General features: G+C 60.5%; 1 protein-coding gene across 5 annotated transcripts in view; it reads left to right on the forward strand.

Moving 5' to 3' along the window:
- TBX1 (T-box transcription factor 1) overlaps positions 1-13,909 on the forward strand; it is a 132,361-nt gene extending 118,452 nt beyond the window's left edge. The window contains exons 1-9 of one of the 5 annotated variants that reach the window (XM_063351362.1): positions 1,739-1,856; positions 3,110-3,229; positions 4,382-4,838; positions 8,114-8,215; positions 9,528-9,699; positions 9,919-10,074; positions 11,359-11,426; positions 11,638-11,738; positions 12,377-13,909. In XM_063351362.1, the coding sequence (XP_063207432.1) occupies positions 3,196-3,229; positions 4,382-4,838; positions 8,114-8,215; positions 9,528-9,699; positions 9,919-10,074; positions 11,359-11,426; positions 11,638-11,738; positions 12,377-12,798 (1,512 nt within the window). In that variant the 5' untranslated portion in view covers positions 1,739-1,856; positions 3,110-3,195 and the 3' untranslated portion in view covers positions 12,799-13,909. Of the gene's footprint in view, positions 1-1,738; positions 1,857-2,554; positions 3,230-4,381; positions 4,839-8,113; positions 8,216-9,527; positions 9,700-9,918; positions 10,075-11,358; positions 11,427-11,637; positions 11,739-12,376 lie in introns of those variants that run through there. The other 4 variants (XM_063351360.1, XM_063351358.1, XM_063351357.1 and 1 more) reach the window with 4 other exon arrangements.
- Positions 13,910-16,837: the final 2,928 nt, after the last annotated feature.

Raw genomic sequence — 16,837 nt, forward strand, 5'->3', positions numbered from 1 at the left:
GGGTGTCCGCCTCCGGGGGCACCTGGCCTGGCCCGTGGGGAGCGGTGCCGGTGGGAAGACCCCTGCGAGGGAAGACGAAGGCGGCAGCCCGCGGTGTCCGCCCCCGCCTCGCCTGAAAGGTCTGGGGAATTGCGGGGTGCGGGGCCCAAACTGAAGGGGGCGGGGGGCGGCAGCGGATACCTGCTGCGGGGAGATTATCTTGTGGGGAGGGGTTGGGTGGGGGGCGGCAATGCTCGGGCCCGGGGCCTGGGGGCTGCCGTCAAGGGGGGACCGAGGAGTCGTTGCAACGCGTTGCTTTCCTCGGTGCCGCCACGGGCTTTTGCACCGCCGGGGCCCGAGCGTTTCGGAGAGAAGCAGATGTGTGTCGGCAGAGGATGGGAGGATCCTGCCCTTCTTCCCCGTCGAGCCCTCGGCGTTTCCGCAGTGCGGAGCCGTACCCGGCGGAGAGACGGCGGGGAAGCCCCGACTTCCCCTCCCATCTGTGAGCCGGGGGCAGCAGAGAAACCCCCCTCGCCCTCTCCCTGGTGCCCTTCCGACATCCTCCGGGCTCCATCCATTCCCTCCCCGACGAGTGCGGAGCCGGGGGCAGAGTAGTATCGCTAACGGCGCGTTAGCAGCCCCCTCGGGCAGGCTGGATGCGCTGTGCAGGCGCTCCGCCGATGCGGAGCGCACGGGGAAGGGGGCAGCGGAGCGCACGGGGAAGGGGCAGCGGCCCGCGGGGCTGGGCGAGCGCGGCCTCTGGGTTAGGCCCTTTTGGGGGTGCAGGAGAGGGGACGATGCCACCGCGCCGTGCCGCCCGCTCCCTCCGCTTTGCTCTGCCGCTGAGGGGTCCCCCAACGCGGGGGAGCCGGGGCTGGTTGCGGCTCAGCTCCGTCCGGCTCCGCTCACGCCTGCGGGAGCCCGGCGCGGCCTGCGCGGTGTGGGGAGCGGGGCGGCGGGGTCCCTCTCGGGGATGTGGACCTTCCAGCTGGAGCTTTACCTAAGGAACAGGGAAGGAGAAGGGCATAAACCTGGGAAACGGTGCGGGCAAGCAAGGCACGGGCAGCAACCCCGAGCGCCCCGACTCTGCTGGGGCGCTGCATTCTGGGCTTTTCTCGGTTTCCAGGAGGGAATATTTTCTTTCCTCCTGGGGCAGAGGCTTCCAGAGCCGGGCACACCTCGGGGAAGGGGCTGGTGCCCCGCGTCCGAGCTCCCGGAGGCGGTTTGCAGCTCGCACTTGCGATTCCTCGCTTTCCTCTGATATCTCCCCGAGATGCCCTAACGAAATCCCTTCCCCTCCTCCTTGTATTGCCGCCAGGTGAGCAGCGCGGGTCAACACCGGGACACCCTTGCCCGTGGCGTGTCCCCGAGCTCGGGGTAGACACTGTCCCGGCCGGCAACCGCGCTGCCAGGAGCAGCGAAGAAACTAAACACCGATCGTGTCACGCTCTGCCCTTATGCCGTTAGCTGCAGGAACATATGCTCAAATATGTAAGAGTCGTCTAGATTTTTCTCTGCAAATATTTTTACCACATCCAAAGATAATATTTCAACAGAAGAATCAAGCCCCGCAGGCTACAGACGGGGCAGCTATATATAACCCGCTTGCTCACTCCGACTCTCCGCGCATCGCTCGGGTTATGCAACCCCCGGCTCGGCGGTAGCCACCGGCGCGCCCCACGGCTCCGCCCGCCCCGTCGGGGCATTCCCCCCGGGACCTCGCTGCGGCCACCCTCCCGGAGGCACCGGCACCGGGGCTGGGACCGGGGCCGGGGCCGGGCCGGGCCCCGTGGGGCGGGCGCGCCGCCTCGCCCCGCGCCGATGCGGAGAAAGGGCCCGGGGGAAACAGCGGCGCTCCGAGGGGCCGGTGCCGGGCGGTGAGTAGCGCCTGACGCTCGCCGGGGCAGGGAGGGAAACCGGGGCGGCCCTCCCCGGCGCCAGGCGGACCATGCAGGTGCTGCCGATGGAGCGGGCTCTGACGCCGGGCCGGGCAAGGGCTCGCTCGCGCCTCGCCGGTGGTTTTCCGTTTTTCTCCGCTTTTTTCTGCGAAGGAAATCGTTCGAACGCCGGCGGGTGCTTTGGGGGTTTGGTGGCCGGGGGCTAGGAGGGTCCCATCCGGCTCCGGCGAGGCGGCCGGCGGTACCTGCGCCCGCAGCGCACCCCGACGTGCCGGCCCCCGCCTGCCGCCGACGCCCCGCGGCCGGGCCGGGGCAGCCCGCGGTGGACGCGGGCTGGAGGAAGGCAGCGATCCTGCCTCTCGGTGCCGGACATCCGCAGCGCGACGCCGGGCTCGGCTCGGCTGGGCTCGGCTCTTCCCTTCCCGTCGGCCGGCTCCCGGCGCCGTGATTGACACCGCCGGCCCCTCCGCCCGCCCCGCAGCACATCCTATCCCTCCCCGCCGGCCGCTCGCCGTGCCCGGGAGGCGGGGAAGGGCCTCCCCAGCCCTTTGACACCGTCTCGGCAGGAGTTTCACTTCGCTTTCGCCGCCGCCGCCGCCGCTTCTGCAGGCAAACACCCCCGGCTTCCATGTGACGCCTCCCAGCCACTGAATGGGGGAAAGCGCCTATAAGGGAGCCACTTTCCCTACGTGCAGGAGAAAAGGAGGGGACGGGGGGGCAGAAGCAGGAGCTGGTGGCCGGGGGGAAGGGAAGGGAGAAAATAAATTAATAAATCTCAGGGAAGGAAACTGGGGGGAGAGAAACTGAGACCCCAGGGAAGAAATTTGTGGGGTTATTTATTTATTCCCCCCCCCCCCCAGGTCCCCTCTCGCTGACAAGGCTCGATCCGGCCGTTGCGGTGCTCGGAGCTGGCTGCAAAAGGCCCCGGGGAAGTTTCTTGCTCCCTAACGCCCTTCCCGGGGGGGAGAAGGCCAGGGTTTGGGTTGTTTTCTGTTGTTTTGGGGTTTTTTTTAAGCTTCCCTCCCCCCCCCGCCCCGTCTGGAAGGAGGGGGGTCCCGCTCGCACCTCCCTGGATGGTGCGGTAGAAAGGAGGGGAGTGAGGGGGTGGGAGGGGGGGCTCGTGGTGGGAGGCTGCCGCGGCTGCTGCTCCTGCATTGGTGTCTCCCCTATGGACGAAAACAGCCCTCTGTCTCCCAAGGCAAATGCTTTCAGTATCGCCTCTCTGATTTCAGTCGCCGCCGCCGCCGAGCAAGCAGGGAGGGGAGCGCTGGAGGAGCGCGGCCGTGCGCCCGCCCGCCCCGGCTGCCACCCGCAGAAGATGCACTTCAGCACCGTCACCAGGGACATGGAAGGTGAGCGCCGCGCTCGGCCCCGCGGGGCCGCGGGGGCCCGACCCCCGGCCACCGCCTCTCGGAGGGTTTTCACGCGTCCCGGACCGGCGGCAGGGCCGGGGGCAGCGCGGTGAGCGCGGCCCGCCCGCGGGGCCGCTCTGAAGGGGCTTTGCCGTGCCCCTCCCGGCACGCCCGGGCCCCCGCAGCCCTTCCTTGGAGAATAAGGCTCTGCCCGTGCCCCGGTGGCGGCTTCCGACGGCTCCGCCGCTTGGCCCCGCGTCCCCTCGGAGGTGCTGGAGCATCCTCCGGCGGCGCCGGCCGTTCCCGGGGCAGCGGCGGGCCGCGGGTCGCCTCCCGCCGGCTTTGCAGCCCCTGTCCGGCCTGGGGGCCGCGGCGGAAATAACTCAAGAGACCCTCAGGACCTCGAGGAGCCTGTCAGCATCGTCGGGGATCCCAAGGAGCCGTCCGTTCCCCGCAGCGGCCTGCCGTGCGCCGCAGGGCCCGCTCGGGTTCGGCTGCGCGGCCGCCGCCGTCCCGGCGCTCCCTGACGCGGTCCCGGAGCTTTGCTTTTGTCCCGTCCGTGTCCCCTCTCTCGCCCGGGGATGGAAAGAAGGGGGGAATTGCCAAACCAGATCCGCTTTCCCCTGTCAGCCGCGGCCCCAGAGCGGGGGACGTTACCTGCAGCACCGTAGCTACACGGAAATAAGAACCGGATTCTTTCTTTGAGTTTTCCCCTCCTCTTTTTTTTTTCTTTTTTTTTTTCTTTTTTTTTTTTCTTTTTTTTTGGAGGGGGAGTTTGCTTTGTCCTAAATCGTGTGCGGCGAGGGAGGCCTTCTGCAGAGATAGCACGGGCTCTGCACCGCCGCGGCTCTTGGCAGATCTCTCGGGTTTGCAAAGGAAAAAAAAAAAAAAAAAAAAAAAGAAGAAGAAAAAAAGAAAAAGGAAAAAAAAAGAGCCGAGGCAGGCAGGCAGCGGGAGCAGCGAGCTCCCCGCCTGCCCCGGGGGGAGCGGGGCTGGGGCCAAGCAAAGCGGAAAGGGGGAGGCGCCCCGCGGGGCTGGGCGCGGGGCAGAGAGGCGGAGGGCACCCCGCGGAGCGGCGCGGAGCGGCGCGGAGCTGGGGGAAAGCGGGAGCCGGAGCGGAGTCCTGACCGCCTGTTTTTGGAATGATTTCAGCTATCTCCAGCCCCTGGCTCACCCAGCTGTCCCATTTTTGCGATGTTGCAGCTTTCACGGCCAACAGCCTGAGCAGCCTGAACGCCTCCGGGGGGTACCACCTCTCCCCCTCCCCGGGGGACCCGTACGGACAGCATGAGCCGCCGCACTACGAGCCCTGCACGGCTCAGCAGCACCCGCACCCGCCGCCCCAGCCCCAGCACGGCTACCCCTTCGGCGGGGCGGCGGCCGGGGCCAACCCGCCGCCCCCCGGCCCCGAGCCGCCCGAGGGCGCCGGGGGAGCCGCGGCGGGGCCGGCCGCCGTCTCGGGCTGCTCGGCGGGGGCGGCCGCCGCGGCCAAGGCGCCGGTGAAGAAGAACCCCAAGGTGGCCAACGTGAGCGTCCAGCTGGAGATGAAGGCGCTGTGGGACGAGTTCAACCAGCTGGGCACCGAGATGATCGTCACCAAGGCCGGCAGGTCAGTGCGGAGCCCCCGAACGGCCCCGGGCGAGCCCGGGCGGGAGGGCCCGGCCGGAGGCGGTTTGGGAGAAAATCGAGGCTGGCCAAGGGCGAGCGGCGGAGCGGCCCGGCCCGGCCGTTGCCGTCATTTGATCCTAGCGCTTCTCCGGGGGGGAAACCTGCGAGCTCTTGCGGCCCGAAGGCCTCGGGCGCTGCGGGGAAGAACGCGGAGCTCCTGCGGGCTGGGGGCGAAGGCGTGCAGGGGGGGACGGGCAGGGCGGCCCGGGGGAGCCGCTCCGCCGCCGGGTTTCGCTCCCGCTGAAACGGGCGCCGAGCTCCGCCGGCGCCTTCGGCTTTCGGTTACCCCGCACGGGACTCGGATCCGTGTTTGCGGAGGACACGGTGCCCCCGGGGCGGACAGCAACGGCACGGAGCGGGGGGCGGAAGAAAAAGCTAACAAACAACCCCGTGCAATACCTGAAACGAAATAATTTTTTAGCACGGGCAGATCTTTTCCTTCCGGCGGGTACGCAAACAGACCCTAATTCCGCACCTTGAAACGTCCTCCGGGACTGACGCGTTTCCCGACTATCGAGTAACGAGCGCGGCCGAGCCCGGCTCCCCTCGGCCCTGCTGCGGCTCGGCGGGACCCCGCGCCCGGCCGCGGAACAAAAGAGGCGGCGGATGCGGCCGCGTTAGAAACGAGCAAAACATGTAGGGAGAAGAGGAGCCCCAATTACGGTTGTTAATTACTACATTTAATTGCGATGGCCGGGAAGCGCCGTGGCGGCTCGGGCAGGCTCCGGGCAAACGCTGCTTTCGGCGGGGCGAGCGCATTGCTCGGCCTCCGGCCTCTTCCCTTGATTTAAAGCGATCCGGCGGGGGGGAGGAAAGAAAAACAAACAATTTAACCAATGCCCCGGTGCTCGCTCTCAGTTAGCCCCGGGGAAGGCGCGGCGGCGGCTGGACCCCGGGCACCGCCGCAGCCCCCGCCGCCGGGGGAGAAGGGCGCAGCGCGGCCGGGCGGGCTCCGCTCCGAAAGGGCCCGGCACAATGCGCTCCCGCTCTCCCGACAGCGCTTTTGAGGGTCCCGAAGGTGCAAAAAAAAAAAAAAAAAAAATTTTCATACACACAGTTGTATTTTTTTTTTTTAAATTAGCAGTTTACTAAAATTTAAAAAATCACCACGGTGCCCGGTGGAAAAGCAGCCGGCGGAGGGTCCGGCGCTCGCGGCGGGACCCCGGGCGTGATTTCCCGCAGACGGTGCCCGCCCCGGTGCCGGGTCGCGCAGCCCGGTGTCTCCGGCCGCGGCCCCTGCGCCCGGCGCCGGGCTCGGCGCTGCTTCCCTTAGCGGAAAAGGTCGTTCGGGCTCCAGGCGGAGGCTCTCTGCAAACAGGAGCTCTTCGCTCTGGCTTTCTTCGCTCTCCCAGGACAGCGAAAGGATTGCAAATACCCGACTCAGAAAGGGTTCGGAAACGAACCAACTCGATTTGAATCAGGGGCTTTTCCTCCCCTCATCTTCGTTTATTTTATGACATCGATAAATCTCCAGACGGCGGGTAAAAACAGGAAAAAATGGGGTAAAACCAGCAGGAAAAGACTCAGGGAAGGCGCTGCGAAGCCTGTTCTCTCCCAGCGCCTCTGGGCTGGCCCAGCTGTTTGTCTAGGTGGGTCTTATCATCTCGGGTTGTTTGTTTTAAAACTAAGATTTAAAACAAGAAACACCGGAACTGGAGCTAATGGGGGCTTTTACACGTTTAAAAATAATAATAGCAGAGGGAGCGATTGGAAACGTCCTCCAGAGTTTGCTACAGCGTTACAGAGAGGGAGGCGCAGCCGCCCGATCCTGATGCTGCCCGGCAGCGCCGGGCCCGGACTGGAAGGAGCCGCGGGGCCAGAGCCCCGCTGCCCCATGGCGCTGGCCGCGGTGAAGGCAGGGCAGCCTTTCCTCGGCGGAGAGTAGCGGCACACAACCAAAAAAGCCCCGGGAAGAGGCACAGCAGGTCCGGCCGTGCGCCCTGAGAATGAGCCGGGGAGGGCTCTCGATGTCCGGGTTTGATCACGTTGTTTTTTCTGCGGGCGCTGGGAGTTTGGTTTTTCAACGGCTGCAAACCCCTTCCCCGAAACGCCGCCCGCTGTCGCTCGCTTGGTTTCCTACTCGGCGGAAAAAAAATACATCAAACAAAAGCAAAGCCGTAACGAGCCCCGACGCGAGGGCGCATCACCGGCGTGTCCCGCCGTGGGGCCGCGGGCTGGGCCCTGTCCCCGGTGTGTGCAGAGGGAGGGAGGGACGGACGGGGCGGGCGCCCCGGCCCCTTCCCTTAGGCCACCCCCGATCGCATTTGCCCCACAGCCCCTCGAGGGAATCGTGTCCCCCCAGAGCGTGGGACCCGCGCCCCCGGCTTAGCCTGTGGTCCCTGGGGGTCTGCGCGGAGCAGAGCAGCGGGGACAGCCCCGGGAGCCCCGGGCTCCTTCCCGCGCTACTCTCGGGCCGCAAAGCTGCGGGGACCGGGAGCCCCATCGGACTCTGGCAACGAAGCAGAGGCAGGAGGGCTCTCGCTGGGAGATCCCAGTTGTCCTCTAGTCCTTGCCCGCCGCGGGGGTGCATTTGCGCCTCCGGGCTGCGGGAGGTCTCCCGCTGGCCCCAGGGACCACACTGCTGCTGTAACCGCTGTTTTAAGGCGGACTCAAATTTAGGGAGGCAGAAGCTGCAGAAATGGAAATCGCTTGGTTCCCTGGGGACGTCCTCAGAAGGACTCAGACGTGCCCCCCGGGACTGCCTGAGCCTCCCGGGGCTCTGCCTCTGTGTCTAGAGGGAGGGTAACGCCTTGCATCTGCCTCAAATCAAATCAGCTGGAAAGACAGGGAAACTGTGGGGAAGAAATTGTTTTCACTTGTGTCTCCCCATGGCAAAGGGGGAAGTGGTGGCGCTTGTTCCCCCCCGCCCTGGTCCCTGCGTCCTGCCGCAGTGGGGCATTTCGGGGGCGGGAGAGGTAGGGTCGCCCCGCGCTGCCCCGGCTCGTCCTTCGGGATGCTGCCGGGGGACACCGCAGCTCCTGTCCGTCCCTCTCCCCCAGGCTGCCCGGCCGCACCTGCCTTTTCCTCACGTTCCGGCGGTTCCTGCGAGGGGAGCTGACATCGCGACCGGGCGTACGCCGGGGCTGCTGGAGGGGAAGCGCCGGGAAAGCTGCGGGACTCCCGCATCCGGCCCTGAGCACCCCTCGCCACCCGCGCCGGCCCCCGGGAGTCCCCGCTGCCCCTCAGCTCAGCTCTCTTCTCTCCCCTCTGTGCCAGGCGCATGTTCCCCACCTTCCAGGTGAAGATATTCGGGATGGACCCCATGGCTGACTACATGCTCCTCATGGATTTCGTCCCCGTGGACGACAAGCGATACCGGCAAGTAACACCCGCGGGCTCGGCGCTGCAGGAGCTGGTGGGTCGCTGCCTCCCGGGGCTCGGGGACGCGTTCCTGGGCCCGACACGTGTCGGTGCGAGACGAGGAGGAGAGGAGGGATGCGGCTGTCCTGGGGTCCGTTTCACACCGGGAGCAGCGCGGGGCGCGGACCCGCAGGGCCCCCCATGGCTTTCGCCCAGTGCCCGGGGCCAGCGGGGCGCGCAGCAGCGCAGGCTTCCGCGGGGCGGCAGGGCAGGAGCTGCCTTGTCCTGCCCGGAAAAGCTCTCTCCGCCCCACTGCTCCCCGTCTCCCCCCGGCAAACGCCCGTTCACCCGGTGCTCCCCGAGTGCCGTAGCCGCTCGGCGGGGGCAGCCTCCCGGCGGGTGTCCCGGGGCTGCGCCGTGCCCTCCGGGGAGCCCGCCGGGCGCTCGGGCGAAGAGAGTGGGGTTTGTGCTCTGGAAAGGCACCGGCCACAATCCCCTGCCCTTGTTCCCAGCGGCAGCGGAGGAAGGCCCTGGAAGCGAGCGACTCGCAAGGCAGCGGCGCGGTCTGGTTTGCAACTCCTTTAATTTAAAGACAGTGAAAGGCGCATTATGTATTTAGCTTCAGATCAGGACGCCGAGCAGGCAGCCCGTGTAGGAATCGCAGGGTCCGATATATAAATATTTAGACAGATATCCAAATTCTCAGGGCGTCCTAGAAATGTTTGCTTGTCAAGGGAAGTGGGATATATAACATCCAATTGAGTATATCTTTAAAAAGTAATGTTTCTGCTCGAGTCCAATGGTGTCTAATTCCCCCTGTGCAAACACTGGCTTTTAAAGTAAACACGTATATATAGAAGATTGGTTTCTCTGTTTTAAATGTTACTGTTGAATATGTACTTTGAAAGAATGAAACAAGGCTGCTAAACTCTAGACCTGCTATTAATCTACACATAAATTTCCACTCTTCACTTAAAGCCAGAACATTACTGTATAGAGGGCTCCCTTTCACCTTTTTTTTTTTTCTTTTTTAGAGGAAGAGGGAGCTTTTGTGGCTCCTCTCCCAAATCTGCGCAGGTAGCTATAAATTGCCTCTGTCCTGCAGATTTCTCTCCCGCCAGTTCCATCGGCGACCTGATAAAATATTATTTTTCCCTCACAACGAGCCTGGCAGCGGAGAAGAGCTCGTTCCGCTCCTTTCCGTGGGAAGCGGGGGCGATGGGGGAGGCGGCGCTTCCCCCTCGCCGGGCCGGACCCTGCGGGGACACGGGGTGCTGCGGCGGCGGGAGCCCCGCGGGCTGCGGCTGAGGCTGCCTTCCCCTCCCGGCAGGTACGCCTTCCACAGCTCCTCCTGGCTGGTGGCCGGCAAAGCCGACCCCGCCACCCCCGGGAGGGTGCACTACCACCCGGACTCCCCGGCCAAAGGGGCGCAGTGGATGAAGCAGATCGTTTCCTTCGATAAGCTCAAACTCACCAACAATTTGCTGGATGACAACGGGCATGTAAGTGTTCCCGGGGGAAGGTGTCAAACACGTGGCCGCACCGCGGGGGGAGCTCCCCGCGCCATGATTCCCGGGGTGCCCCCGCCGTCCCCCCCCGGCCCCAGCCCCGCGGCTGCCCCCGACGGGGGCAGGGGAGCCGGCAGGGCCGGGGGCTGCGTTCTCCTCTGTCGATGCTCCGCCTGGATCAGTTATTGTCTCCTTGCTCGTTTTATCATTCAGATCATTTTGAACTCCATGCACAGATACCAGCCGCGGTTTCACGTGGTCTACGTGGACCCCCGGAAAGACAGCGAGAAATACGCGGAGGAGAACTTCAAAACCTTCGTCTTCGAGGAGACGCGCTTCACAGCCGTGACCGCCTACCAGAACCACCGGGTGAGGCGGCGGCGGGGCCCGGGGCAACGAAACAGGGGGGTGGGGGTCGCCTCGGAGGTACCACGGGCTGGAGGCCGGGCCGCGGGTGTCCGGCGGGGGTGTCCGGGGGTTCTGCCGCCTCCTCCTCCCCATCTGCTAAAGCCACTCGGGGCGGCGCAGGGAACCCGATCGCCGGAGCCGCGCCGGGGAAGCGCCTGAGCTCCAGCCCCACCGCCGGCTTCCCCCGCCCGAGGGGACCTCATTACCTGTGTAAACCCGAGCCCCGGGCTAGTTGGGGAAACGACAGGCTTCCCGCTGCGAAATGTCACTCACAATTTGTTTGGATAAATCTGCGATTTTACTTCTCTAAGCTCGCGGCGGTCTGTTCCTCCCCAGAACACAATTATATGCTAAAAAACGGAACAAAACGAAACAAAACAACCCGCCCTCCCTAATCTGATGCGGCTTTCTGGGCAGCGGTTAATCCAATTGCTTCTTTAAATCGCATCGGTGTAATGTAAAGAGCAGGAATCCCAGCCGCGAGCGCAAATGCGATTTCATCCCGGGGCTCTCCACGGCGGCTGGGACCGCCCCGCTCCGGGCCGGGGCTCTCCCCGGGCCGCCGGCCGGGACACCCTCCGCAGCGGCTCCGAGCACATCGACCCGGGTGTTCCCCCCGTCCCCCCCTCGCTCCCCGGGATGCCGCCCCGGAGAGGTGGCGGGACCGGAGCAAGGCTGTGCCTTTAAGGGGCTCCGGAGTCCCTCCCCGGCTGGCATTTGCCTGATGGCTCCGGACAGCTGCTCCTTCTCTCCTGCTTTCTATCAGTTTGACCTCTAAGGCTGGAATTGTCACTGAGGGGCTTAAAGTTTGTTTTTCAACCCATTCCGGAAACTCACAATCACATACTTTATCCGTGGATTTGCTTAAATATAGAAAATGTCCTGCCTTCTCCCCGGCGAATTAAATAAATACATAAGTATGATTTATCCAGTGATTTGTCTTAGCTGCTCCGGTGGTGACCCATATAATGTGGCATTTTCTTACAAGTGCATTTACACAGCTTTTGCAGCCGACTGGGGCTGCCTCACCCTTTGCCTTGAACTCATATTAGGTAGCATACTAGCCTGCATTTTCTAATAGAGGGAAAGCACATGTTTGTGCTCTGTGGCTCCACCGGCCACCTGGGTCCTCTCCATTACACCAGGCACTGCCGACTCCCAAAGCCTTCTCAGGGACACACTCGCTGTCTGAGCAGGGAGCCCCGTGTATGCCACTTTGAGACATTTCCCCACTTCTCCTTACAGATCACGCAGCTGAAGATCGCCAGCAACCCTTTTGCCAAGGGATTCAGAGACTGCGACCCTGAGGACTGGTAAGGCTGTGTCTTTATTGACTACAACTACACCCCACTCTCACCCCCAGTTTTGCACGCACCTGCCCAGTTTACATTTGTGCAAGGCTTGCATGGAGTTTGGGGGGGGCTGCCTCGGGCCCTGTTTGCCAGCTGCAGCTCATAGCAGCAATGCTCCAAGTGGTCATTCTGTTGGACCATCGGCTCCATAACACTTGTCCCCTTCTTCCAGGCCCAGGAATCACAGGCCAGGGGCCCTTCCTCTCATGAGCGCTTTCGCCAGATCCCGGAATCCAGTCTCTTCCCCAGCCCACCAGAACGGCACAGAGAAAGGTGAGAGCTGCAGCAGCTGGGGCAGCCTGGCACCCTGGAGCTGCTGGGCTGCAGGGCCAGTGCTGGGGCGCACGCTGGTGCACGGGCTGCAGCAGGCATGGCTCCATTGCCAATGAGCTTTGTGCTACCACCTCTTTTTAAACAAAAATAGCCACCTTCATAGCCTAATTAATTTTTGGGGGGGTCTAAAATGCTCACTGCTGCTGTGCTTAAGCAACTCTGTTGCTTTAAAAACACTGCCCTTTAGGGTCCCGTTCGACTTCGGGCAGCAAGTTCGGGCTCCCAGGCAGGGATGCAGCGAGGCCGCTGGCTCCTCCGCCCACTGCCCTTCTAACGCGTCTGGGCAGCGCCTCGGGCCCCCCGCTGCCCTTCGGGAGCCGCAGGCAGGCCCAGCGGCACCTCTGCCACCGGCCCCCATGCCGTTACGCAGAGACAACCCCGGGCCTTCCAGCCGCTCCGGGCCTGCGAAGTGAAGGGAAGTCTGTGTCTGGCGTTGCACAATGGCCGCGGCCCAGGGCGAGTGCCAGCCTGCCGGCTCGGCTCCGCTTGTCAGCCACCCCCGGGCCCCGCCGCGCTCCCCGCGTTCGCCGCCGCGGCCCCGCGCCCGGCCGCCCCCCGTGACGCTTGTGCCCCCGCAGATGCCGCCGAGGGCCGCCGGGAGCCGGAGCGGGAGGCAGTGGGGGGGCCGCCGCTGCCGGCCGAGGCCGCGCACCAGCAGCTCCTCTCCCGGGTGCTCAGCCCCGCGCTGCCGGGTGGCGGCGGCGGCCTCCTGCCCCTGGGCGGCGGCCGGCCCAGCCCGCCCCACCACGAACTGCGCCTGGAGCCCGCCGCCTCGGAGCCGCTCCACCACCACCCCTACAAGTACCCGCCGGCGGCGGCCGCCGCCTACGACCACTACCTGGGGGCGAAGAGCCGGCCCACCCCGTACCCCCTCCCCGGCATCCGCGGGCACGGCTACCACCACCACCACCACCACCATCACCACCACGTGAACGCGGCGGCCGCCAACATGTACTCGCCGGCCGGGCCGCCCGCCAACTACGACTACGGGCCCCGGTAACGGCCCCGCCGAGCCGCCGCGGCGCGAGGACCGCCCTGCCCCCTTCCCGCCTTTCCCTCTCTTCCCGCCTTACGAGTGAGCTGATAGGCCAGCGTGACTGATCGACAGCCGGAGAGCCCAATCGCAGGAAGCCGGGCGCCCCCTTCACGCTCCCCACCCGCCGTGAGGGCGGTGGCGGTGGGGGCCCGGGTCGCCGGGTGCTGCCCACGGCGGTGTGACCCGCAGCTGCACTTTGATAAATGAAGCCATATGCCGTGATCTCCCTTCTCCTTGCCCCCGCGCCTCCATCCGTGCAGGTTCCCTCGAGCGTGCCGGGCACCGAGGGCTATCAGGCCGCTAGGAAGTGGTGGGAGGACGGGGGAGCAGCTGCCGTGAGGTGACTTTCCCCCTTCTCGCTCCTGCCGGGTTTCCTGATGGAGACTTGGTGATTTTTGCCGCTGGTTTTGTCGCTGGCACGGGTGTTTCCCATCCCAGCAGGATGGGTAACATTAGCACCGAGCAGGGAGGGTGGTGGGGCTGGCTGTGAGCTCCACCAGGCCCGGGGATGGAGTGTAATTATGCACATGTAAGTCTCTCTCTTACCTCGGGGACACTCGGCCTCCTTCACAGTTGGCTCAGGTGGTTCTTTGAGGAGACTGTCAAATGGAAGCAGAGTTTAGCTTAAGGGAACACTTTGAATCTTCACTGTCAGAACTAATTGTCCCCTTCTCCCCCGGGCCTGATCTGCTCCTCAGTTTTAGGGTTCATTGAGGCAGCTTAACCACAACAGCATTTGAGCTGTTGAGAAGAGCCCATGGCCAAGAACACAGCCATGTACAGCGTCTTGTTTTCACAACAATGGATACTGAGGTTTAAAACCACCCTGGGGGTGGGGGGAGTACCCGCAGAGTTTAGGCTGTGTATTCTCAGCAATAGTTTGTAAACTGGCTGCTGCCCAGGCAGCCTCACAGTGCTGCCTTCTAGCACCCTTCCCTGAACTCTTGATGCTCTGCTGTTGAGAGGTGCCTTTTAGAGGAACTTCAGGGTTTTTTCCCAGAATGCCTCACCCCTTATATTTGGCTGACCCAAACTGCAGTAGTCCCAAAGCACCTATTCTGCACCTACCTGCTTGCTGCATCTTCCCTCTTAAAGCTGGTAAGTACTCTTTTCTTTTTTTCTTTTAACATCTTGCTTCAAGTAGGCTTTCCTTATTGTTCAAAAGATGGGCCCGTTCATCACAGTTTCTCCAGTGAAGTGTTTTGAATAGTTGGCTTGTGTTTTTTGTCAGATGCTCACCGAAAGGCAGTCCCTTTGTGTTCAGAGAAGGTATTGAACAGCTCCTCAGCTGCGCTGGTATACAGTATTATGAACACTTTCCTGATTCTTCCATGTGACTCTATGAAAAGAAAGGGGTTATTTTTATTTTTTTTAAGTCCTCTATTCATCCATGTTTGTGCATTTTCACTACAAAACTTTAAAAACATAATCTTTCCCTTGTGCAGGTGGCAGTGTTAATAGCAATGTTTATTGTGTCTCTGGTAGCGGGCTTTGGGCTTCCAAAATGTTTTGGAAGGGTTTAAGAAGGGATACAGGCTAACATGAATATTTTATGTAATTTTTTTTTCTGTTATAAAAAATATATCTGGATCCATGAAAAAGACTTGTGCGAGAAATATGTATTTTATTTGACATTTGCAGTGAATTGTGAGATTCTTAGTGTCTGACTGAACCATAATTAATGTCCTCAGAAAGGTTGATGTAAAATAGCCTTGTGTTTATTATTAGTCAGTGGGTAATGGCTCTCGGATGTGCTCTGTTGCTTTGCCGCTGTTATTTCAGAGTTTTCAGTATGATTTGTTATCTGTAAACTGGTTAGTGCCAAAGCTTTGGTCAAACGTTTAATGAAGTTGTTATATTTATTATTTCTTTCAAAGGTTATACAGACTTTTTTTTTTTTCCTTGATAGTTGCAGTGTAGGAAAAAAGTGAAGACAACCAAAGAATCATACCTGGAAACAGTGTAGATACGTGTAGATATTTGTAGATATATGTAGATAATCTTATTTCATTTAAACTGAAAAGACATTGGACAGTGACATTTATAAATATTTTTCCTCTTCTTTCTTTCTGTCATTTCTTGTTTGATTACTTGTGTGTATTTGTCAGTTTGTCTGCTCTGAAGTCTAAGCCTCCCCTACAAAACGAGGTCACTTAAATAAGGAAGGAATAGTAAACTGGAGCTGTTCAGTCTGAACAAATAGTGAATCTCTATAGGCAAATGCTCCTTCCCTTCTCGCTCCCTGGTTGCTGGAGCTGCCCATGGCCGTGGTGATCTATCCTTATGCAAAGAACTTGCAGGGTTGGGGTCCCGGGTGGAAATGGATATGGTACACTTCTGTTTGTATTGGTAAGCACCTGTCTTCTTTAAACATACACAAAGTGCTGCAAGAAGCTTCACTGGCTCTCAGTGCAGACTGGCCTTTTTCAAACGTACTTTACTGCGTAAGAGCTGAGAGGACTGCATGACCCAACACACCAAGACTAAACTGTGCTCTTACAGAAAGTGACTCAAGGTCCTTACCTTGACTGTAGGAAATTTAGTTTATCTCCGTTAGAAGAAGAGAAAATCACAGCACTTCAACCTATGGCTGTAGGCAGGGGGCCCTCAGGATCACTAGTCTATCCTCTGTGCTAGAAGAACCACTACAGAAGTTCTGTGAATGGGAAGGAGAGACCATGCAGCTGTTTCAAGACTTCAGTTTTAACTATGAAAATGGTATTCCTAACCTTGATTTTAGACCATCAACATGCAAGGTGCTTATATATGTTAGTATTAAGTATGTTACCAGCCCATTTCATGTCATGTTTTAGCTTTTAAATCAAGGTTCTTCAGGGCTTTGACTAGTGTTTCCTCCTTGTATCGCTATGTCTAACTCACCGGATGGGAGTGCTCCAGATACAGAAAGCAAGCAGGGTTATTTTTCTATCACAACAAAATATCCACTTCAAACAAACAACACCCCCCCACACTCTGCCGTAACACTGCACACTGAGTAGCAGAAACCTTTTGAGAATCACTGAAAATCCGTAACACTTTAATTTCATGTTACCTGTCAGCCAGTTAGTCAAGATATATCATGTACAGGCCATGCCTTATCTATAGGTATTGCAGTTTCACTTGAAAAATGACTTTGTGTGATTTGATTACATGTATGTTTAAACTTCACTCAGTACATGCCGTCACCAAGGCCCATGGCACATACTCGGAAAGAAGGCTGCAGCATTTCCAGACAATACGTCCACTTATGGTTGCCTCAAGTCACACATAACAGTGTATATTTAAAAGCTGCTGGTAAAACAGGCCCAAGCACAGAGGTTACAAGCACCCTTTGTCTCTTCCAAACAGGGCTACAGAATAAATTAGCCATGTGGCTCCATTTTCCAGCGGTACAGGCTGAATTTACTGATTGCTCCAAACCTCTGAAAACCGCATCACTTACCTCAGTGGATAAATACAGGGTTAGGCACCCAGAGGTGAAACAAGGCAGGTCTTTGCTTGATCACTTACCCCAAACACTGGGGATAGCTTAGGGTTTCAGGAATGGGTTTTTGTTGTTGTTGGTTTTATTTTTTTCCCTGCTCATGGATCTGACTAAATTCAATGTAGGATAGGAGCATGGGGATGAGACTTCTGTGTGCTTGCAGTGTTCATGCACGCGACTTACACACTTCATGGATGTACTTTTTAATCTTTCCTCCTGTTCAGGGAGACCCTAGAACTGCTTTGGGTGGAACTGTGAAGGTGGTCCCCAGTCGATGCCTCTCAGCATCCCGGGGTGTTGGCATCTCTTCAGTCAATCTCAAGTGTGCATATGCATGGCCATTGCCAGGGGAGCAAGTGCTCTGGCTTCATTCATGCTACGGTCTGTGCAACAGTGGGTTGCAGTGTGGGGAATGACCCAGGGCTGCAGTAGGCATAAAAAGGCATTTTGCAGCCACCAGGCCACTGGGGGAAGTGTGGGTCTCCCATGAATTGGGGGCTTCCTAGTGCATCCCTACAA

The sequence above is a fragment of the Chroicocephalus ridibundus genome, chromosome 13 (genome assembly GCF_963924245.1).
Source record: "Chroicocephalus ridibundus chromosome 13, bChrRid1.1, whole genome shotgun sequence".
Lineage (NCBI taxonomy): Eukaryota > Metazoa > Chordata > Aves > Charadriiformes > Laridae > Chroicocephalus > Chroicocephalus ridibundus.